Raw genomic sequence first — 24,503 nt, 5'->3', positions numbered from 1 at the left:
TTTTATCGAATGACTAACGCTATACGATTTACGATTTTCCTTATTACTTTTTATTAGTTCAAGTTGGTATTTCTTTTTATACACTCTTTTATGTGTTTCCTTCTTTTGTATACCACATACATATATAGATTTTTTCGAAAGTTTTGTGGGCTTCGGTTGTAGAAAAACTTAAAAAGTTTCTTTAAAATATAAAGTTCTTGTCATAAAATTAAATACCTCTTTAAAGTTGTTTTAGAAAAGACCTAACTAAAAACTATGAACATAGCACATTGTAAACATGTTTGTGTAGTGCAGCCATAAATATTGTATGGTATGTTTGTAATATAATAATAGGGGAATATTAGATTGTTAAATAAGAAAGTAGGCTTTAAAACTACGGGGGAAATTCTAGCACATGATATATGGATCTGGGTTCTGCCGCTGCTTCCCTTAAACATAGAATTAAACTGAGTTTGGCTTGCATATTGCCCTTTACGTTATGTAATGTGGTTTGCTTGGTTAGCTTTCGTGTTGTACATATATATGTAAACATATATATATTTATAATATTATGGTTATCTTACGACTATATGGACTTTTATCTGCCCTTATTCATGTTGCATCTGCACTCGATATAAGCTTTAACAATTATGGTTGCCGCGCGGGCCGAAAATAATATAAAAAACAAAAACTACATATATCAGCATAGCTCAAACTATTTACATTGGACAGTTTTGGGGGACTGAGAACTCCAGAAATAATGTGTGGGTGGTCTTTAAATTATTTGTCGGTATGTCTATGTATGGATAGTGTAGTTTTTGTTTCAATCACATGTTTGCACTCCCAACGAAAACGGTGAATAACTTAAGGAAATGTTGTTGATGTTGTGAAGATTGCCGGTGCTAAATGGTTGGAATAAAGCTCTTTCTGCCCAAATAGTTAGGCATTCTCATCGGTCACGTAGATGTAGCCATGCTGCTGCAATATGCTCAAACGCTTCTCAACGGCATCGCGATCTGTTGGATTATAAAGGGATACATTAATAAGTTATATATTACTGCGTTTAGTTATTCGGACTTACATTTGTTCAGCAGCATTTTGTCCTGCGGATGATTGCACTTTTGCACCAACGAATGCAGCAGAATGTGTGCGGTGTTGTAACGCTCGAAGCAATTCTTGGTGTTCTTCAGAAGCTCATCCAAAGCAGCCGCCTGGCACTATTGGTATAGTTATATTAATTAATAAGATGAAGTTAGAAAAGAGTAATGAATTCCTTACCATATCAAGAGCGTAATCGTAGAGAATCTTGTCCGCCGTTATGTTAAATGCATTCGCCTTCTGCAACAGACCGCTGCCATTAAGGCGCTTCGACTCGAAGAGCATGCTCCTGTACTTGGCGTTCATGGTGAGCAAAGCTAGGGGAAGCAACAGACATTATAGACTTCCATGCTCTGGTTGAGGAGCTCTTCCACTCACCATTCTTCACATTGGACGACGGCTTCAGCTGGCCGTTGCGCAGCTGCTGCGAGGCCAGATTCATGCCGGACGAGAGGAGCTGCAGCCCTCGGACGAGCAGCACCAGGCGCTCCGCCCGTTTGCAATGTTCCGGGGCGTGCGGCGGTATCTGCTGGGCATCCGCCGCCGCCGCTGCTGCCGCCGACTGACTGCCGGCCACCATGAGCGTGGAGAGCGGTGCACACCGCGAGTCGGCCACCTCCTGAATGCAATCGGTGAGAGCCAGCACAAAGTTCAGCTTGGACAGGGTCTCGTTGTGCTCGCGATCCATCAGCGTTTCCTCCGAGAGCTCGGGGGCCTGGAATGCATGTGGTTCGCCACCACCGCCGGCTCCTGTGTCCAGCAGACTATGCAGCCCGCCAGTGGCCCCCAGTTCGGGCAGCGTGAAAGCTCGCGGTCCCAGCATATGATGCTGGTTATTGTTCTCCGATCCACTGCCCGCCGAGCCAATCGAACCCAGTGATCCCGGTGCCACAAGCATGGTAGGACTGCCCAATGTGGGCAGTTTGGTGAGCGCTGCGGACGGCAGAACTGGGGAGCTGTTGCCACTCCGGCGCAAAGGCGACTGCGAATGCCCCGGCGACACCTGCCAGGTGCTCGGAGCATGCGGCGGCGGTGTCTCCGACAGCGATCCTCCCGAGGCGGAGCGCATCCGCGTGGGCGGCGTTCCAATGGCAAACTGCACCGCCGGCGGCGAGATCGAGTTAATGTCACTGCTCACACTGCTCTTGCGCTGATCCGGTCGCGGTTGCTTCACGCTAATGGGCTGGGATCGGGGTATTTGCTGGCCGCCCAGAGTGGCCACCGTCAATGGCCCGGAGCCCTGTCTGGCCGGGGAGCTGGCCGGGTTGTTGGCCACCTGGCGACGGGCCGGAGCAGGCACTGGCTTAGGCTCTGAGATGGGCAGACTGCTGGGGCGTGGCGGACTGGATTGATTTTGTTGCGTCTGTGGACGCTGGCCACCGGAAGCGGGCTGGGCCTGAACTTGGGCCTGGGCCAGACCCTGGCGCTGGTCCTCCGGAAGGTTCTTGGGCACCAGCACAAAGTCATCGGAGTCCTCGTGGGAGCTGCACGATCCGGTGTTGTTCTCGCTGTCGCACAGCACGCCCACGTTAGTGATGGTGGCACATATGGCCGGATTTGCCACTACAGACACTAGAAAATAAAAGATAATTAGCATTGCTTTTTGAAACAAATTGTAAAACTATTAAATTGAGTTTTCTAGTTTTATATAAAATAATTAATTATTTTGTTCGCTTGAGGATATAAGATAAATTAGAGAAAACCATATTACATGTTAGTATTTGTATGTTAGATTTATATATTCACAAAGAATAACGTTTCAATGTCGAGGTATTCATACGTATATTCCAAATTATATCACTAACCTTTAAAATTCACACAATTTGGCACACTTTTACATAAAATTAAACCACTTTAACTTATTTTTAAATTAACACAAATATGTAAAATATAGCTCGAATGCTAATTCCTATATTTTTCCAAATAATTATCAGTCTTTCTCAGATTTATTGAGGTATTCTTGAACTGTGGCCGTTTATGATGTTAAAAAACACTGATTAATGATAAAAAATTTATTTAAAAATAAAAGTGCATTACAAATAAAAAAGATTTTGTGAAAACTTTCAATAAAAATAATCTTGATTTTGGATGAATTAAAAATCAATCTTATGACAATTGAAAAATAAATATATAAGATCTTGTGACCATACAAATTGTCTAACTTTCTTAATTATGAAAATAAAAACCGTGCCGATTTTGGGGCACTTTGCAGGACACCTACCCGTGTTCTCCTCCTCCTGGGCCTCCTGCTCCTCGCGCTCCTTCTGCTGCTGCTCGGCCAGCTTGACCAGCTGCAGTTCCTGCTCCAGCTGCTGCTGCAGGGGGCTCTTGGCCTTGGCAGGCGGGGTCCCGCCCAGCGGTGGCATGTCAACTGCAAGAACACCACTCTTAGAGACTCGCCGCCGCAGGTTGGCTGCTAGGCTTGGCTCACCTGGCGACGCGGCCGCCTTCTTGCCCAGAAGGAAGGGGTGCACAAAGAAGCTCTCGTACGAGATGCGGTCCTTGGCGTTGCGGCGCAACAGGCACAGCAGCAGATCCCTCAAGTCTGGCGACACGCCACTTGGAATTCTAAAAAAATGGTTTTAATATCCTCTATTGATGGTGGGGACTGTAAGGGATCTTACTTTGGTGCCAGGTTGGCATTCTGCTCGTAGTAGAACTTCAGTTCGTTGGGCGTTTGTGCATAGAATGGCGCCTTGCCAGTCAAACACTGGTAGACAATCGTTCCCAGCGACCAGAGATCCGCCTTCGAGTCGTACTGCAGCGACATGATCACCTCAGGAGCCTGTGGAAATTCAATGTATATATTATTATCTCTTCTGGTAGCATAGGGGTATTATATCTATACCATATACATGGGTGAGCCACACAAAGTGGCTGCCATGGCGCCCTCGTTCAGAAAACGCGCAAACCCAAAATCGGCTGTAACAAAGAAGAGTTTAAAGTAATTATTACTTGTTATTAGGTACTTCGAGTAAAGAAAGTTCATAGCCACAAATTAATTTAATTGGTAATAACAAGTTTCTTACAAAAACAAAAAAAGTGACAAGTAGTAAAAGCTTTTTATGAAGCAAAATCTGGTTTTGCACAAGGAAATTTTCAGTTAGCTTAAATCTTAATGGGTTTCTATGTACTTCGGATTAAAATTTCTACGGGTATTTTCTGTTGATATGTAACTCACCAATTTTCAGGGTTATTTTCGATGGAGCTGGCAATGTCTTGCCATAATTGTGCGATAGCAAAATGTTTTGTGGCTTGAGATCACGATGCACAATTCCTTTGGTATAAAGTGCCTTCATAGCACCAGCTGAAATTAGGAGGATATTAAAGTTAATTAGTTGGCAATTACATTATAGATGTTTTTATCAACATTAAATGGATTGATTTGGTTATAATTTACAAATGTTAGTTGGGGATAAGTTTATATCCGGAAAACACTTCAATCTCACCTAGTTGCACGAGGAAGAGTCTTACGGTATCCTCGCTCAGCGTCCCCTTAACACTCAGATAATCCGCTAAGTCGCCTCCATTGCAGTACTGTAAAGAGAAAGTGACATAGAGAAGAGTGAGTGGGGCTACAGAAGTGGAAAATCTAGTTAAGAGAGCTGCTTCCCCGAGCACGAGTCAAGAGATCAGCCCGCACATAAATCTTTTGGGACCCCAAGACCTCAAAGCAATGTGCGACCCATGCAAATGAATTAGGTCCAATCAGTGCGAAAATGCAAGAGCCCCGAGATTCAGTCAGTCGGTCTTCCATCTGTCTTCGCCATTCAGATGAGCTGCTTTTGTCACAGAAAACAACAAGGTCAAAGCGAATATGATTTATGACAATTTTCTGAATCAAGAACTGGAATTAGGGAAATGTTCATCAGCCAGATGCTTTTTCTTTTGTCGGTTATCTAACAAAAGTTCAGTTCCGGTTCGTTTCGGCAAAATATAAAAAAAATCGAGATAGGAAAAAAGTTCCGATGAATATTTAGAAATATACTCATATATTACAATTAATACATCGAAATATCCAATAAAAAGTGATTCATAGGCTTAGGTCTGCGCATTAAAAAAAGCCATTCGTAATCAAAGGGCAGAACATTATTGTAATTATACCCGTTACTCGTAGAGTAAAAGGGTATACTAGATTCGTCGGAAAGTATGTAACAGGCAGAAGGAAGCGTTTCCGACCCCATAAAGTATATATATTCTTGATCAGGATCACTAGCCGAGTCGATCTAGCCATGTCCGTCTGTCCGTCTGTCTGTCCGTCCGGATGAACGCTGAGATCTCGGAAACTATAAGAGCTAGGCTATTGAGATTTGGCGAAAAGATTCCTGAGCTTCTTACGCAGCGCAAGTTTGTTTCAGTAGAGTGCCACGCCCACTCTAACGCCCACAAACCGCCCAAAACTGTGGCTCCTACAGTTTTCATGCTAGAATAAAAATTTTAACTGAAATGTCTTGTTCTCATCAACACCTATCGATTGACCAAAAAAAAAGTTTGCCACGCCCACTTGAACGCCCACAAACCGCCCACAAACTTCAAAAAATCGTAAATATGAACGCGGATATCTTGGAAAATATCAAAGATTGAGAAATGGGATTTCAGATTTAGATTCCTTAGGCTTAGGCGCAGCGCAATTTTGTCACGCGAATATGCCACGCCCACTCTAACGCCCACAAACCGCCCAAGCCTGTGGCGCCCACAATATTCATGCTAGATAAAAAATTTTAACTGAAATGTATTGGTCTTGTCAATACCTATCGATTGATCCAAAAAAAACTTTGCCACGCCCACTCTAACGCCCACAACGCTTAAATCTGTCTACCGCCGGTAGGTGGCGCATTTCAACCTCGCTTTGCTGCATATCTCCATTTTTCTTTGGTCCTTTTAGCTGAGTAACGGGTATCTTGTAGTCGAGGTACTCGACTATAGCGTTCTTCATTGTTTTTATAATGCGAATCCAAAGAACTCAAAGCCCTCTTTTGGTTCCGATAAAGAAATCAGTCGAGTTTAAAGTTTGGATTTCTTTTCACTTTGGGCCATCATTTTCCAAAGAATTCGCGATACTACTTTCAGCGTATGTAAGATCCGAAATATTGATTCAATTATTTTCTAAAAATTTAAAATACCTTGAATACCGTGAGAACCCCAAATGATTCTAAAAACGTCGGATTTATTTCATAAGAAATTTTATAAATCTTATAAAAGGTTTTCAGTTAAAAAATGAATTCTACAAGCAACCCCCGTTAAAATGTAAATAAAGAGAGCCCCAGTCTCTCCGAAATGCCGTTGTTTTGGATTGAGCAAGTTGCCAAAAAGGATTTGCTATTTTTGACCTTGGAGGCGCCAATCAAAGACATGACTATAGAGCTCCATACAAAAGCACTTCTAAAACCCACCGAGCAGTGTGTGCAGCGAACATTTTATGGATTTTTTGTTTTCCATGAGAAACTATATGGACCACTTACAGTTTAATGAGCAAACAAAGCCAGCAATGGCAGCGACAACAACAAAATTAGGCAATTAAACAGCCAAATTGAAATGACAAAAGATTTCACTCCACTCGCTTTTTGAAAAGCGAAAAAATTCCGAGTAGAGGAGCGGAGAGAAAAGAACATTAAACAAGTCATTGACATGTAAAGTGACATCAGGCAATGGCAAACACACATAAATATAAAAGTAAAAGTCCAAAAGAAATGGGGAAACACTCGCTACAGGGAGGGTTTTTTGTGTTCTGGGGCTTTTAACATTTAAAATATATGCAGAGCCAGACTGAATTTTAAAATTAATTTTATTTCCCGGCAACAAGTGCGCATGAGTCAGCGAATTATTGGAAAATGCACTTGCGTTATTTAAAAACAATTGGGGTTCTCTGTTTTTAAGGCAGTGATTATGAAGAGAGCTTTGAAGAGAAGACTCTCTTCAGACCCCCGATTGTATCTCTCATTTGAATGAGCTCGCTGCTTCTGCGGTTCCATTCGTACCTCATTTTCAAATCGACGCTCGACCGAATCACATGTTACCGCGCAGCAAAAGTCCACAAAAAAAAAGTTAGCTAAAATACTGGGTGAAATATAACGCAAAGTTACAATCAAAACAGAACTGCCAAGTTTAAACCCCAAATTCTTCCACAATAAAAAAAAATAAAAAAGCGACGCGAGTCATTCCGAGTAAACGCAATGGACTAAAGGTCAACACAGTCTAGGCGATAAAAACAACGATCCTATACATTGTTCCCAGTAATCACAACACAAAGAGCCTAGAAACGGAATTAAAACAACAGTTTAACTTATTACCCAAGTGAATCAAGTGGTTCGCATTCAAAATTCAAACAAACTTATCACTCAAATCACGTATTTAACTCAATCGAAGTGATTCAGCCTCAGCGTTTCACTTTTCCAGCAAATTATGTAAATAAACTGCGGAGGAACACTATCTGTTATATCAAAAGACAGCCCCGACTTGCAAGTCAAAGCAAAGTTCATTATGATTGACATTAGGTTTAATCTGACAAGTGCGAAATGAATTTTATTATACAAAGCGGTTTGTGTTTAATGGGTTTCTTGTTCTGATTTTAATTAATATGTGTACATATAATATATTCCAAATAAAAGTGATGCGATCAACAATATGCATGGCCTGATTGAAAGGGCCTAGTTTCAACCATGCATAACTTTCTGTTCTAATCAATATTACTAATATACAATCTATGTTTGCCCTTAAAATTAAATTTTAAATTTTATATTTGTTTTACTAAAATGTATTAAGCTCTCACTGAAAGCTAAGATTTCGAATATACGAGTATACTTCTTTTTATTACAAAAAAACAAATGACTTATTTTAAAATAAAGAAATTATGTTATAATAACTGATTAAAGACAAACTCTTATTAGATCTTATTAGAACGCGAGAGATGAGAGAATCAAATATAAAATATTAATAACTGATAAGATAACCACAGCACATCAAAACATTAAACTAAACATGGTATGATTAAAAAAGAGAGATAGAGGGAAGAGAGATAATATTCTCTTTTCGAGCTCACACACACACCTGTTTAGTGGTGCCTTCGGATTTACTGGCGAGTTTTTTGCTCATTTGAGAATCGACAGCGAGTGGAAAAGTTGGTGCGAGCGGAGTGAAAAGCTTGCAAAAAGAATTATTTTATTCAGGAAAAAGTAGACCGGCAAATGCAAATCAAACAAATACTCACACAAATAATTTCGAAACCAAAACAGAACAACGTTAAAAGTGCAAAGTGAAAAGCAAGGCAAAAATAAGCGCCTGAAAAATTAATAAAATCTATTTTCAGCTTGCTAATTTCCCTAACAACTTTGGCAAATACACAGAAAATGTAATGAAATCCCATAGATAAACACAAATTTCAACAACAAGCCTTGAAAACGCAGTGAAAACAAAAGCTAAACAAGTAATATTAAACAAATAACAAATAATAATGCACGTGTATTACAAGTTTGGATTACTCCTGATATTTTTGCTGAGCGTAAGGTAAAATCCAACTGCAACTCTAACTCCAATAAATATTTAAAGATCTCGCGACGCATTAAACAAACAATTTGAAATTCTTATAGGACCGGAAACGTAATACATTTATTTATACTATATGTACCCATAAAAACCCTTGCTAAAAACGAAAGAAGAAAGACAGGGGCAAAGTTTCCGTTGAGCAACATTCGTAATGATTAATTCACTCGAATCGAAATAACGACAGGTGAACCTGAACAACGGGACTTTGACCCTCCTCAACTGAGATATCAATGCCGAATGGAATACTCACGCACGGGGTTATAAAAAAAATAGCAACTTTTATTGATAGACCACGGCAACAGCTCTTAATTGCCGCTGATTATATATTATGTGCGCGAATTTACACTCTACCTAATCATATCGCATAATCTGATAAAAATAATAACAATGCCCGGTTGCCCGATAATTTATACCGTTCTACCTTATCAAATTTGTTTGGTCAGCGGTTTGAATTTCTCAAGGAATATCGATCAATAGAAATAGCGATGCCATAGAAATTTACAACTGTCTAGGCTATCCTTATTTTCATGGTAAAATCAATTTATGACTCAGATTTTCTTTTGCCATTTATAACTGTGTTTGTCTTTGTATTCTTATAAAAACCTTTGAAGACCATTTTTGCAGTGCACTTAATACCATTTCCCTATTGATTTTTGGGCCTTTCCTAGCCTTTTCAGCCACTTCAAAACAAATGTCAAAGTAGAGTGCTTTTGAGTGCGTCGCTTCCGATTTTAGCCATTCGTTCAAGTAGTCAGGGGAATTATTTCGACTAGGTCGTCGTGCTTAGTTACAGTTTAGAGATCTTTCGCAACGCACATTAACTTGAGTGAGCTGAGGCTTGAAGGCTACGTTCGGTTACGTTCGATAAAAATATCTTTATTATCCGGTAGGAATATACCAATAAATGCAATTGTTATCAGCACTTCAAGGAACCGCACACTTGGAACACCAGTTTTGCTTCAAGCTAGTCGTTTACTCTATCAAATTAGGCACTTTTATGGGCTGTCGAGGGTCTTCAACAATCATTGAAACTTCACTCAAAAGTCACGCAATTGAAGAGAATGCTAAATGGCAGTTTTAAGACTCACTTGAGCTACTCTACCCACCAATTCCCACCTTTTCTCACACACCCACTAGAACTGAAGTCGCCTAAAGCAGGATAACGAACGATTTAGAATCAGGCGAGCCAAGTTAAGAGGGGTTAAAAATCACGGCAAAAAACAAAACAGAAAAAGTGAGAGTAAACGAAATCGCAAACGAAAACCAGTCAAGTTGTCTCTTTTGCCATGAAGTAAACTGGTTTTTTCTGTGTTTTTGTACTGAGGTATTTACAGTAAGTTTCGGGAAGGTAAGACCAGGAATAACCATGTTTATAAGAAGCAACAAGAAAGTTTAGAAGTAATATCTTTCAAATAATATTCTGTTATTTGATTTAAATTTTAATTAAATATTTAAAAAGTTATTTTTGATTTTATATTAAATACATAGCTATTTGATTTATTGCACTTCAATTAACTATATCCCTTAATAGTACACTATCTACGTATATCCCCTGATGAATTTATTAGTCACTCTTGTCTAAATTAAATTGTATAAATCTAAGGGCTATTATTTTGTCGGCAGCTGTATAGAGAAAAACGTATATGTCTGCTCTCAAACATGTAGGTATATTCATTCATGCTCTTCGGCGGAGCAAACATAAACAAAAGCGTATAATGATAGTGGGGAAAACGAACGTTTCTGTGTGGCTATGGCGTGTCTATAAGAAAATAGGTCAAGAGCGTTTTCAGGACAAATTAGCGAGGTGTGTTCGCCTTCAAGACGTGAATGATGTAAGCACCTTTTGCCTAGAACCAGCAGTCTAAAGCCAAATATTGACAATTTTGGCCTTTTGGTAAGACCACTTTACAAATTTGTCAAGTAATTGCTCTATCAAAAATGCGAATCAATTTGCAATGTAATTGCCCTGCGTTTTTCTTCTTAAGTAATGGGAATAGATTTGAAATTCAATGCTTTAAGTCTTTAAACGTCGAGAAATATTCCAGAATTGGATATTGTTTGTCTACTGCGGTTTTTAACAAGCATTCATTAAACTTAAATTAATTTTTCAGCATTAGCCACACAAATGCCGCTCCAGCGGGCAGTGAGGAGTCAAATCGGTCGCTCAGTGCCCCCGAGGACTTTGATTATAATGACGACGATGATTACAGTGATGTAACGACAGGCGAGGAAGCGCCCGAGACAGCAGAAAATAGACTGATGCCACTATCATCCTCCACATCGACCACCACCACATTTCGACCAATATTTAGTGAGTTAGATTAAACAGCATAAAGGGAGAAAAGCTAAGAGTTACTTCACAGATATACCAAGACGCAGCAACCATGTCCTGGAGCCCAGTTGCCCGCGCAACTGCCTCTGCCTGGAGGACTTCAAGTACGTCCAGTGTGCGAATGCGCATTTGACCCATGTGCCCCTGGACATGCCCAAAACGGCGGCCATCATCGATCTGAGCCACAATGTGATTGCCGAACTGAGGCCCGAGGATTTCGCGAATCTGTCCAGAGCGGTGGACATCAACCTGAATCACAACCTGATCAGCCACATAGACAAGGAGGTAGGTGATTCAAGAACACACAAAAACCTCTACAAAAATGGTTGCAATTATGGGTATTGAACAAATGTATTTACAACTCTTGGACCTGGTTTGTAGAGAGTTTTAAATGTTATAAGTGTAAATTCTTGTTAATATTTATTTTTAGTTTTATAAATAGTGCTTTCGATTCCTTTAAAGTCATATGGTTTATCTTTAAGACCACTAAAAATTTGTTTTCGTATTAAAACAAGTAAATTTCAGTTTTTTCTTAGTCTACTAACCAGAATAAGGTTCTCTGCAATTCACTTCAGCCACTATTTTCCCCAAAATTTAATGAGATTATTTGCAATTATAGGTCTTTCAAGGATCGGAGCGCTTGCAACGCCTTCGGCTGGCCAACAACCGTCTCACCAAAATCGATCCCGACACATTTTCGGCGGCCAGGGAGCTGACCCTTCTCGACCTGAGCAACAATTCCATAGTCCAGCGGCTGGATGGCTCCTTTCTGAATCAGCCCGACCTGGTGGAGTTCAACTGCGTCAACTGCAGTTGGACGGAGCTACCGGAGCAGACGTTCCAGAACATGAGCAGCCTGCAGGTGCTCCGCTTGAACAAGAACGACTTCAAACAGGTGAGATTCGGGCGCCAAAAAGTGCGATAACACTGCTATCGTTTTGGAGCAATCGCTCTATCGATAGTTGGCGCAGCCTCAAAAACAGCTGTGTTTGCCCCCACACAACCACATATATAGTTGTCCCGCTCTCGCTTTTTCATTCCGACAGCAAATCAATACGAAAGCTTTCTCGCCGCTAACAAAAATAATTAAACTGAAGCTGCCGGAGCTGGAGCAGCAGAACATCGAGGAGCTGTGCGGCCTGCTGTCCTCCATAGACACGATCAGCTTCCTCAACTTTGACATAAGCTGCTACGAGTTCGTACTGGGCACCCCCTTCAACGGCAGTCTCATCTATCCCACGGAACCGCCGACCAAGGGGATTCCGGGGCTTCCCATCGTAGCCACCAGCACTCCGAAGCCAGCTACTTCCACGCCCGCACCGCCCAGAAGTGGTGAGAAGTCTTTATGACAACAGATCCCATAATATAATACAATCTTGCTAACGTGGTGCCCCTTTTCCCTACATCTGTAGCCAATCGCAATCGGGGAAAGATGGAAAACAGCACGGAGTTGGTCAAAGCCGGGATCCTCACTGCCGCCACCAACACAAGTGGAGTGAGTGTGGAATCGCCTGCCGAGAGCAAGACCAACCAGGTGGAGATCTCCCCGGAGGCCATCAACACCCTGCTCATCTGTGAGTACTACTCCGCTTAGGATTCAAGTTATATGTGTACCTCAAACCGCCATTTGTCACTTTCAAAACAAGTTTAAGAGTCGGAAGAAGTATCCATGGTCTTGCTGTAATTTTAACTGGTTTGACTATGAGCTCCACTATAAATGAGTATCTTATAGAAACTCTAAAGTTAGAAAGATGTGTCTTTGTAAATCTACAAACTTAACTTTTAATTTTATAACTAGTTTTTCAAATGCAAAGCCATTTCCCACGATAAGAAATGGCTATAGAGAATATTATCTTAAACAAATGGTCGCTTGAGTTACAATTGCTTGACTCTGATATATACCCTACTAATTTGTCTAATATTTCCCATAGGCATCATGGCTTTGGCTGTGATTGGCATCGTCATCGGCCTCATTTGCCGCAAGGATATTGGCGGCATCAAAACCAAATGCTGCCGCACTAGCAAACCAGAACCAAAGGATCAGGTCCATCCCACTGAGGAGATACCATTGAATAAGCTAGCCTAAGGAAACCTTCCAAAAACCAAAACAAGCAGAGAAGAAAAGTGAATCCTATCCTCCAGTTTCGAGAACAAATTCCATTTGCCGGCATTTTTGATAGATTATAAATAGGTATACGTCGTGTATGTATATGGCTAATTAGTTAACTACTTTGACTCGGTTTCCAGCCGTCGTCACACCTAATTATAGTTTCTCCTACATTGCTTGCCCGCACAACTGCTACAACGAAACGAACTCCCCGATTCCATTGTTAGACTCTAATTGTTAGACGGGGTAGGATAAGTCGCCTAGTCGCTTAGCGTTCTTTTCATCAGGGGAACTCGGTAAATGGGATCCCATTCAAACTCCTGGCACTGCTCTAGTTTTAGATCCAAAATAAATTTCCATCGCACACTTAAATTAATGTAACCCCTAGATACTTTAGATACTCTAGCTATAGACTTTTGCCAAAATACAATAAAAGTAATTATTGTAAATAGTAAAGTAAAATGAAAATTATAATTATTAATAAAAATTAATGGTACGTATGTGAGTATTTGGGTAGGTAAGTAAATAAGCGTGGGCATGTTTATATTGCTTTTTGGAAGCAAACTCATAAAAAACTGCCTGAAACATAACACCAGGTAACCTTGGTTGTTATCCCACCCTCTTCCTATAGCATGCCTAAGCTCAGACAACAAAATTAAGCACCAAATAAACACATCGTAAAATATTGGCAAGATACATAAACAAATCGGACGAACCAGAAGCAGCCAGAACGGTGGGAAAGCGGGATGGCATAGCACGTGGCCACAGAACCAATAAATACTCATCAACAACACGAAAACGAACTGATTACAGACCGGGGAGCGGACTCCTCTCTGTCTCTCTGTGGCAAACACATTAGAATACAAAGCAAACAAGGCGAATGGGGCCAAAGTCAGCCGATCGAATGTGTACCAACTACTACAATAGACAGCAGATGAAACGAAACACTCCCTTCCTATCGCGTTTCTACCCCCATCAGCTATATTCTGCTCCACCTATGTATGTATGTTCTACGATGACATGCAATCGTGTGGCCACAACAATGGGGCGTTGGAAGGCAAATAAAAAACAAAACAAAAAGCGAGAGATTCGGGGTTTGATTAAAACTATTTTGGAAGCACCCTTCCCCCTGATTTTAACAGACAAAATATTAGATACATTATTAACAAAAAATGGAACTTAAAAGTGTACTACAAATATTTCTTTAGTTATAGAGTTAATTATAATATTACATTTAAAGTCTGTTTTGATACAAATATACAAAATTCAGAACATCTTTTAATTTTTTCATAAGTAAAGTCGCTAGAAACCTTATCACTATAGATATTATTATTTAGGAGTATCTTTCAAGTTATCATTCCCCTGCACGGAATATTCATTTAATAACCCACCTAATTCCCATTTGCAAGGGTATTCATAAGAAAACAACCCTATCCAATCTTATCAGTGAAAATGCCAGCCAAAAGGAAGCTAATTCTCGTGCCACGCGCATTTGACCTAATTTTAAGATAATAGACTGTATATAAACACTGAACGCTAAAAGCCTGCAAACACCTGTAACCCAAATTGAGTTGAACAAACTTGAAGTTAAAAAGCAATGTATATAGGTATCCAATGCTCTCTTGTATTGTAAATTAACCAAATGCGTATTACCGAAAAAGAGAAAAGGCAACAAAACAAAAAATATATAAGAATAGATAGGAACAAGAAAAAAAGGTATTGTATCTAATGTTAGGAATATAATCAAAAATAGATTGATTGTTAGCAGATTAGGCCTTGCTAACTATAGGTATAAAGTTACAAATTTCTATTATTTTATTTTTATTTTAGAAACTATAATTCTTCTTTTAGGAACTGTAAAATTTGTAGCACGTTCCCTGAGCTGTCAGTTAAAGTGTAAGCATTTCAGTGGAGGCATTAGTGAGTAGCAGCCATTCGGCGCAAATCGCTTTTACCATTCTATTCTTACTTTATTTTTGTTTACAAATTCATTTCGCAACTTCCGCAATTAATGGCGTAGCATTTTGGTCAAGAGAAGGAGGTCTAAAGTGGGTGGAGGCGGGAATTTATTGGGAGGGGGAATGACGTGGAACTGGCCGACGTGCACTTCGCTTTGCACCTCCCATACGATATCATCTGAATGAACTGACTCACACACGTTTTAGACATAAAAGCATTAAATATTTCTCGCTTCGCTATGTGGCTACTTTAATGTGGTTTAATGGCGAACTCACCTCCATGACCAGGCTGACGCAATCCTGGGACTCCTTGCAGTCCAGCAGAGCCACCACATTCTCATGGTGCAGCTCGGTGAGCTCCTTCAGGATCTTGATCTCCTTGCCGAGCAGATTCTGGGTCTTCAGCTGTCCCTTCTTCGTGATGCACTTGATGGCCACCGGCATGTGTTTCTGCAAAAGAGGAAGGAACCATTTCATTAATATTTAATCAGGGGTTACTCACTTCAAAGTCATCGAACGGCTAACCCAATTACAAACCAAAGTCAGCGGAATGACTCAATTTATTCGCATGGGAATTTAATTGACACAAAACTGGCAAAACAAAATACTGTATGTATTACCATTTCCCAATTTAAATTTGTTTTGAAATCGACCACAAAGGAATGTGGAAAAATGTGTGAATAATATAAACAAATTAATTACCAAAACATTAAAACGTTTTATCGGTCATTTGCTTTTGAGTCTCTTATATTGAACTGGATATACAATTTTGACTATTTGAATTTTTATAAGTTATTAATTCTTTACTGTTAAATCAATAACCTTTGGCAACAAAGGGTGGTAGAAAACTAAGTTTTCTATTACATCTCTTGTAAAATATTTAAAGGTTTTGAGAAAAGTCATTTATCTCTCCCTGGGTAAATAGAACTTAGCTAGCAATTATGAGAATCGCATAGAAAGGTGGTCTATATAATTATGAAAAATTATGTATTCAATTTTTTATATGTAATTAAATGACCAAATCAATAATCAACAAGACAAAAAGCTATTGTCGATGGCCTCAACTATTAGATACCCGTTACTCAGCCAAAGGGATTGCGAGAGGGATGGAGGTATTGCTAGACGCTAGGGGCGCTATAGGCTAGGTGGCGTTTTAGTGAAAAATGCCGATTTAATGCATGTGGTGTGCAATCTCGATTGAATTTGCTAATTATTGATTATTTTTTGGCTATAACTTTTTAATAAATGGTCCGATTTTAATAATTTTTGGCATGCAGATGATTTTTGATAATAAGAATAAAATCTTATTTAAATTTGTAAGTTATGGCCGTTAGATTGGGCGTGGCAATCTTATGAATCAAACTTACGGTGCGCAGGAAGCCCAAGAATCTGCCTGCTTAATCCCATAGTTATCTTATAGTTTCCGAGATCTTAGCGTTAATACGGACGGACAGACAGACGGACAGGTGGACATGGCTAGATCGACTAGGCTAGTGATCCTGATCAAGAATATATGTATGTGCTGTATAGAGTCAGAAACGTTTTATTCTACCTAATATATACTTTCCGACGAATCTAATATACCCTTTAACTCTACGAGTAACGAGTATATAAATAGTTTATAAAAACGATGTATTATATCGACCCCAATGAAAATGATAAATATTTTTCCTTTTGGGTTTTTGAACTCTGCCTTTGTGGGTAGCACTGATTCCCCATGGAGTGAGCCTCCTTTTATCTAAACCCGATAATCTTTGCATACAGCTGCTGCCACAATTTGCCTTCCAAATGTTTACATTCTCCTTGAGCAAATGTCTTTGGCTTGCTTCAATTAGCACGCAGCGAAACAGGGAAATGCGAAAAATGCAAATCCCCCGTTTGAGAAACGTGGGCCCCAGCACGTCGGAGGGTCTCGCTCGGTCAAATGTTATTATTAGATACGCAAAAACGCATTCAACCGGCGGGCAGACAAAAGGAGCAGGGGCAGGTCCATAATTGCGGTGAATAAGATTGTTTACTCGAGCGCTCGAGTGACGAACTTGGCCGGGACTTGCAGTTAACAGCTAACGGACGGGGCTGGGTTGAGTTAACCGGTTGAAACGCCCCACTGATAAGGCCGACATCGTTAACTGCGCCTCCTGATACCCCGGTTCCCGACACCCCCTGGATGTGGTCACCTTATTTGCCATTAACTTAGCAGGTGACAATGACTCTTTGTCTGTGTTTGCTCTTTCCGCCGTCTGCCCCTGGCTAAAACTCAAAACAAAAGACGAAAGTGTAAATTTAAACAAGTTTGCCTACTACAAGGGAGCACACCTCGGATAGTGGATGGTCTGGTAGGAAGATATCGACGTGGGTTTACCCTATCTACATCATTATTCTTACCCAGCTGCTTTTAATATATTATACATTATCTCTGCCCATTCTCTTCCGACACACCCAGTGTGTTTTTTTATATTAATGATCGATTTATTAACAAGTTTAACATACAATTTTAAACTCAGTTAGGTTTAGGATAACTTTGGTAAGAGCAGATGATCCTGTTGGATTCCAAACTATCTAAGTTTATTTATTGTGATGTTTAGTTAGTTGGTATACCCTCCCAACACACAACTACTGGGTGTAGATAAAACTAGGCATTCCATAGGTTTCCCCTTAGTATATCGAATCACCTCACCCGGCGTTCACGCGTTGTTTGAATGAAAATGATAATCGATATGCTGCCTCCACGCGCACATAATCTTCTGCTGTGCATTCGCAGATGTATTTTTATAACATTTGCATTTTTATTTATTCCTCTTGGGTAAACTGCAGTGAATCAAGCAATTCCTACAGCTTCTGACCGATAACAGAGCCCCTGCACTTTTGTTTGTTTGCGGCAATCTTGAAGAGAGTTCAACTGCATCTGTTGCCAAGCATCTGGCCATGTTTAATGGGGTTTGACCTGTGACTTTCGCAAGATTACAGAAGGCAATTGGACCAGGTCAGTGAGAAACGATTAAGTTATAAGCAAATTAAACAATAGGATGTTTGGTTAGTGTATGAAGATATTTATTGGAGAATTCTTAGCTTGAATTAAAGATCATATTGATCCCCAAAACACCCCCTTCCTTTCCTGACAAAGCATGACAATTTAAATATACCTTTTTTTTTTTGTAATTGTTTAAAATCCAATAAGCCTGAATGAAATCCAAATACATTCCAATTATATTTGGCTCATTACGTCACTGCATTTCATTCTGTTTACCTTCTAGCTTAAGATAATAGAAACTCCCGAGATTAGATTACCCATAAAAACAATTGCGGACATGGGGCTGAGGAAACCAAGCAGTTCTTGACCCAATCACCTCAATCATCCAAGTGCAGGCGAAAACTGTGTCAAAAGCGAATGGGAAAGTTGCCCCACACAGCTGGTCTGGGGAAAATGGGAAATTGGAGACGAGACCTCCGATCCCAGGGATCTCTGCAAGTCTTCGAAGTCTTCAAGCCACGGGGTGCAGTATTAGGCAGCAGCATTTCGTCAAAACCTCACCCAAAAAAGAAAAGGTTCAACGAACTGGGAGGCTCGATAAGGCAAGGCAAATTGGATGTTTTGCTGGGGGTTTTAGGTGCATTGGCCCCTCAACTAACTACAAGAAAACATTTCTTTTGGCCAAAAATAGCTAGCAAAAAAGATAATAATTGCGCAGAAAATGCGAGAAAGAGTGAAAAGAGCCAGCGATAAATGCGAGTGAAAAAAGTGCAGCACATCATCGTAGGCCAGGCCAAAGTATCTGATGGATACAAACAACTCCAACTGGTTTGGCGGGTGAAAATGTATCTGCTCACTGCCGCAAACTTTGCAAACAAATCGCGGAAATTCTCGAATGTTTCTGCGACGCAAAACTTTTATTTCATTAGCGCATAATTCATGCCCGATCGGATCACCAGTCAGCCGGCTAATTTATATAGAATACTACCGATCTGGAGCTGAACAAGACAAACTAGTTTGCGTGAGAAACGCCTGGGCTAATATCATATGCTGGAAGATGTTTGGCGGCGTTTACTAAATAATTTAAGCGTTAATTTCGATTTGTTTTGGTCTGCACGTGTTTAGCCTGTTGCTCCCACCATCACAAATTGGAAAGGTGATTTCGATTTAATAGAGTGAGTTTCTTTTCATCAAACTTCCGTATACTAAGTTGTGTATAATTCTGAGTTAGATTCATAAGCTATAAAGCTTGGAACAACATTTTTCAAACGAATGTTAACTGAATTTTATAATTCACTTCTTATCATGGCAAAAATGTACAAAAATGTACAAAAAATTTACATGTTTTTCCCTAGACATATATATAGCATTGATAATCATTTTTATAAGGGGCTTGTCGAGAAGCTGCATTATAAAATACTCAAAATCCCTATAACTATAGGGTTTTAAAATCTAAACGATTAGAGACACCCCTATCTGGCCTTATAGACTTTGTCAAGACGCATTTTCACAGACAAATGCAACAAAATCAAATGCAAATTGCCATTGCATTTTCACTATGGACAAACAAAACATATGAATATGCACATTGCGCAATGTTAGGAGGGTAAAGGGGTTCTGAAAATACAATAAACATTGCACGCTTAGAACGTAATTTTTGCATGATTCCGCCGCCGCCAGCTTATACAATTGGCGATAAAACGGAGCGTTCGTTCGGTGAATTATGAAAATGGAAACACGTGTCGTCTGGATTTCCACATGCCAGCGTATCCGCCAGATACAGATTGATGGGTTCATTCATGGCAAAGGGGAAAACTACCAGACGCTACTCAGTACCGCAGCTGTTTGTGGTTTATTTTTGGATTCAGATTGAGATTCAGATCCTGGGAGGAGGATTTCCTTTCTCATCTGCAAGTTCAAGTATCTTTCGGGTGTGTATCTTTCGTCGCTGCACATGCTCGACTATTTTTAGCCAGTGTTCTGAGCACGTGCAGGCGAAAGATACTCTTTTGGAGACACAAATGCCAGGCACTCCGCGCCGCCTTGTCCTTCGAGCTGCTTAAGTAACCCAAGTGATTACGGCGACGTTAAGTCATGGAAAGAAATCGAAAACTGCCGGACCACGAAACCAGTTACTTGAAATGGCCATAAAAGGAAAGACGCGGGAAGTCAACTGAGCTGAACTCACATTCCAACTGTCTGTGAAGTGCGCTCAAGTGGATGGAAACACTTAAAAGACATATCTAATGTTTTAAGGTTTTTTTAATGATTTTAATATGTATCGTAGACATAAACATTATGAAAAAACAGTGACTATAAAGATTTGTTACTTGACAAATTTATTGCTCTTATTTTGCAAAAATATTAAAGGTGTTAGCCATTTCAGCAAAAATAACACTAATTAAAATATCAGTCATATAGAAAAGGATACAATTGATATTTCAGATTTTAGCCAAGTTCCAAATATTTAAATTTTAAACGAAACTCATCAAAAATGAAAAATATGAACATCTAAAAAATTTCAAAAAGGCGATAAAAAGTATTTATTTTAAATAAACATAACAAGGAAAAAACAGAAGATACGCAGAAAAAACCCATGCAAGATACCATGAATAGATACATTTTTAAATATTTGTTTTTTAAGACGTCACAACAAATAAAGCAATTCATCGAATGACACATACCTAACATTTGTCGGAGAAAATACAATTATTTATAGATCACTTTGGTGTTTCAATTAAATGATTAACGATCAGTAACAAGAAAGAAGGGGAAAAAACAGAAATGAAATCCACAGATCTTTAGTAATAGGGCGAATGAGAGGCCATTAACGACAAATCCAAATTGACAGAAAGAGAGGGTCTTACATCATAAGAAAGAGACGAGACGAATGTCTGGTTTACGTGTGAACCTATTTTTCCATTGTCATTGCAACTGCTATTTGTAGTTGTTGTTGTCACACTGCAATTGCAATTAATAATGTGATTTCATTTACCGACGAGACGAACTTGAGCAATTTAGAAAAACAAAGCACAAAACTCAACTGCGTTGATAAGAGCGTTTTTCCCTGCCTGGTTGCAGCAACAAAAACAAGATCGGCTAACAATAAAAATAATAATAAAAAAGAAACCCACTGAATGATATGTATGAGATAAAATTGGTCGGCATAATCATATGGCCCCAAGGTATTATATATTGTGTTGGATCAGAGTGGATCACCCATATGGTTTGTAGGTGCGTGTTTTAAATGGATACAGAAATCAGCTGATGCAATAACTGGCAGCTGTTTCGAACAACTTTTCGCATCGAGCTTTTCACTCTGCGTGTTTTCTGTTGTTTTGATTTTTTTGCTTTGAGTACTGAAAGAAAATAAACAAAAAATCGTCATTCACATTAATGACCAACAGTTTAGGATGTTTTTTAGCTCTAACTATTCCTATTTATACCAGTTTGTAGTTTTTATTGATAAAAGTTGCTTGACCTGCAGCATTTATTTGCCTAACTGGTTAAGCTAGTGACAACTAAAAGGCCTATTATGGCGTTTAAATTTGCATGCTTTATGGGAAAATTAAATTTTGTATTTTCAAATGTTCGCAAATGTTTTACTGATTATTTGCATATAAAGAGTTAAAGGTTTCCAAGTTGCCATTAAAGCGTGCACTTACAAGTAACAGGCAATTAAAAAGCAGTGACGATTTAAAAATGGGAATGTATAGTTTTTGTAAAAACCTTTGGATTTGTTTACTTTGTAATCCCATTGGAATTTCTCTGCCCTTTTGCGGCCCAAAAACGCGCCATTATTTGTATTATTTCTACAATGACCCTGAAGTAGTTCAACACACTTCTAGTGCGCACTTTTGTGTATCTATCATACGCAGTGGTGTTCAAGTATTTCATTTGTATCCCCAGAAGAAATCGCACGTGCGTGTGGTTCCCAAATTTTGCTAGAAGCTACGAGGGGTTTCGGGAGGCAGCAATAGAGAAAATAAACAAAAGTAAAACGCAAATTTTTAAGACAACAAAAAGTGGAGCCACGCCTGAGCCCTCAACAAAAGGGCTGTGATTTCGCTTAGCAATTTGATTGGGTTCGGTACAGTGGGTCAATAATCGTATAATTTGCTGAATCATAAACTTATTAAATTTAAACAAGGAATTTCTTTCTACAATTTAAACTTAACAAGAAGAATAAATAATTATAAACAATAGTATACCTATTATTTTGTATTATTTCATTTCATTCTCGAAACACAAAGCGTTTGAAGAAATCAATGTTTTATAATAACTAGCTCAACATTTTTTGGATAGAGTTATAAAGTTCGGAGCTAAAATACTGATAAAATCTTATTATTTAGTTTCGATGTTTTTCAGATGATTTTTCTACCTGAATGATTTGTACATAGGTCATTCTAGCTCTAGATTGTTCTACAATGTAAAACAATATACAAAAATCTAATGAAAATTAGAAAAATATATGTTTAAGTGACATTTATACCTGTATGAATTGTTGGTCTGGTACAATATTTTTAAAACTGGGTTTTAGATGCATGCACTCTAGAATTTAAATGAGTATCTACATTAATTATTTTTTTCATAATAGTTTTTAATAAAGTAAGCGAGTTTTAAAAATTTTGCAATGGTCTTGCGCACTTTTTGAAAATATTTAACCCCTTTCTTGGGACTTTTTAAACCTTTTTTAGTTTTTTCATATAAGCACTATTTAGAATTTGTGGCTGCACTGTGATCAGCTGATTTTCGTTTTATTTGCGACAATTGCCGAGGGGCTTTTGGCTCTTGGCGATTTCTGCGTGTTTGCCTTTGACAATGGCGCATTGTTAATAACTTTGGGGCTTGTGATTGTATTATTTACAAATGCGGCCCCGCATTAAAACGAAAACAATAACAACGCGTCCGTTGGTGGGGAAAACAGGTTAATAACATGACGGAATCGCTGTTTAGGGTTGTAAATATGCGACTTGTGTGTGCCGAGGAGCACTCTGCTTCTTACCTTGCGGTGACGTCCTTTGTAGACGACGGCAAAGGCGCCGTGGCCCAGCATATCCTTGGAGCTATATTCATATTCCCCGACAATATTCATCGCATGCGAGAAAGGAGGAGGATGCGACGCCTGGAAGTGGTGCTCTCTCCTTCGCCCGCTCTCTCTCTTACACCCCCTCGCTCACGCACACACACACACTTGCTCTCTTCCTCCTCTCCACTCCTCTTCTTTTCTCTGCTTTGCTTTGCTTCCAATTGCAATTGTGGAAAATGGAAAATCAATTTCTTTCCCTTCAGCCAGCCAACAAAAGTGATTTTCTGGCCCTCGACGATCTCCGGGATTTTCACGTAACACCTCCGTTGGCTTCCCCGTCGACCTGGCCAGTTGACAATTATCGGGCACCACTCTAATTTCACTTGTAATTAAACTGTTCTTTTCCGTGTGTGATTGTGTCGGTTTTTTCAGTGTGGTATTGCTTTTAATTTGCGGCCCCACACTCGCATACACACACGCGACAGCAGGATGGATGGCACACACTCTCTCTCTCACACACACACACACGGACGATCCGCACAATTTCCTTTTGGTTTTTGGAAAATTTCTTGGTCCCAGCGAAAAACTTTGCAAAAGTAAATTTTCCAACTACTTCGATTTGCGACTGTTCAAGACGAATTTCCAATACGAATGAGTTTGAAAACAAAACCAACAAAACGTAAGTGTCAGCAAAACGTAAGTCAACGTAAGTGTCAGTAAAAAAGGGAGATAGCCTCAGCGTAAGTGTCAGTAAAAAAGCGAGATGCAAGATCTGGAAAAAGGCGAAATGCGAAACACAACTAAAAGTGGGGTTGCTGAGTGTGGCTGCAGGTGTATTGCGGAAAAATACTGTGGGGCCCATTAAATACTCAAAAAATACTATCACATAAATATAACAGTGTTTCAAATTTGTATAGTGTTGTTAGAAAACTTTTTCCTTTCTCAGAGAATATTCAATGTACAAAAAAATAAGAGGGGGAATTAACAAGTTTTTAGAAGCTATATTTCAAAACAAGGTCATATGGCTGAATTTGTGCACTTATGTATTGACGTGTATTATTTTATCATTTAAATACATATTATCAAAAATTAAAAAGTAAAAAAAAAAATTAACTAGCAAACATATCTAGAAATCTGACCGAACTACAAGATCCCTTTTTTTTTTTTTGTGCTAATATTTATTTAAGCGTTGATCAGCCAACCTAATGGCTATAAAACGCATGGAAATAACAAAGGAAAAATAACTTGAAACATAACAGAAATAAGCAGTGTTTGCAATTACTACTCCGTAGCAGCGATATGAATACAAATACTGCTATGCTATTGCTATCGCTCCCTTTTTGACGAGAGCCGTAGCAGAGCCATAGCAGGACAACGAGAAAGTATGTATGTGCTCTGCTCTGGTAGCAGTTTTGTCGCTTGAGAAACTGTAGCAATAGTAGTAGTAGAAAATAAAGTTCTGTGCTCTGTGTAGCAGTAATGGTAGC

At 39.4% G+C, this 24,503-nt stretch overlaps 2 protein-coding genes across 5 annotated transcripts; one reads left to right on the top strand and one right to left on the bottom strand.

Moving 5' to 3' along the window:
- Positions 1-27: 27 nt before the first annotated feature.
- On the bottom strand, positions 28-23,754 carry LOC119553681 (serine/threonine-protein kinase unc-51). Of its 2 annotated transcripts, XM_037864231.1 has the most exons (12): positions 22,993-23,751; positions 15,293-15,466; positions 4,527-4,614; positions 4,259-4,384; positions 3,926-3,999; positions 3,702-3,862; positions 3,509-3,645; positions 3,299-3,448; positions 1,456-2,649; positions 1,258-1,394; positions 1,061-1,196; positions 28-995 (listed from the first exon to the last, which is right to left on the bottom strand). In XM_037864231.1, the coding sequence occupies exons 1-12, from the start codon at positions 23,080-23,082 to the stop codon at positions 919-921; spliced, it is 2,544 nt and encodes an 847-aa protein (XP_037720159.1). In that variant the 5' UTR covers positions 23,083-23,751; the 3' UTR covers positions 28-918. The 2 variants fall into 2 exon arrangements, with proteins under 2 accessions (XP_037720159.1, XP_037720158.1); XM_037864230.1 differs by having other exon boundaries at positions 3,299-3,645; positions 22,993-23,754.
- On the top strand, positions 7,066-13,529 carry LOC119553684 (leucine-rich repeat and transmembrane domain-containing protein 2). Of its 3 annotated transcripts, none has more exons than XM_037864234.1 (8): positions 7,066-7,121; positions 8,384-8,580; positions 10,731-10,930; positions 10,983-11,236; positions 11,571-11,846; positions 11,998-12,283; positions 12,364-12,525; positions 12,883-13,529. In XM_037864234.1, exons 2-8 carry the CDS (start codon positions 8,528-8,530, stop codon positions 13,035-13,037), a joined length of 1,386 nt encoding a protein of 461 aa, XP_037720162.1. In that variant the 5' UTR covers positions 7,066-7,121; positions 8,384-8,527; the 3' UTR covers positions 13,038-13,529. The 3 variants fall into 3 exon arrangements, with proteins under 3 accessions (XP_037720162.1, XP_037720164.1, XP_037720163.1); XM_037864236.1 differs by lacking the exon at positions 7,066-7,121 and adding an exon at positions 7,149-7,261; XM_037864235.1 differs by lacking the exon at positions 7,066-7,121 and having other exon boundaries at positions 8,245-8,580.
- Positions 23,755-24,503: the final 749 nt, after the last annotated feature.

The sequence above is a fragment of the Drosophila subpulchrella genome, chromosome 3L, assembly GCF_014743375.2.
Source record: "Drosophila subpulchrella strain 33 F10 #4 breed RU33 chromosome 3L, RU_Dsub_v1.1 Primary Assembly, whole genome shotgun sequence".
NCBI classification, from domain to species: Eukaryota; Metazoa; Arthropoda; class Insecta; order Diptera; family Drosophilidae; genus Drosophila; species Drosophila subpulchrella.
Note: the sequence above shows the minus strand (reverse complement) of the source record. Positions and strands in the feature narration are given on the sequence as shown.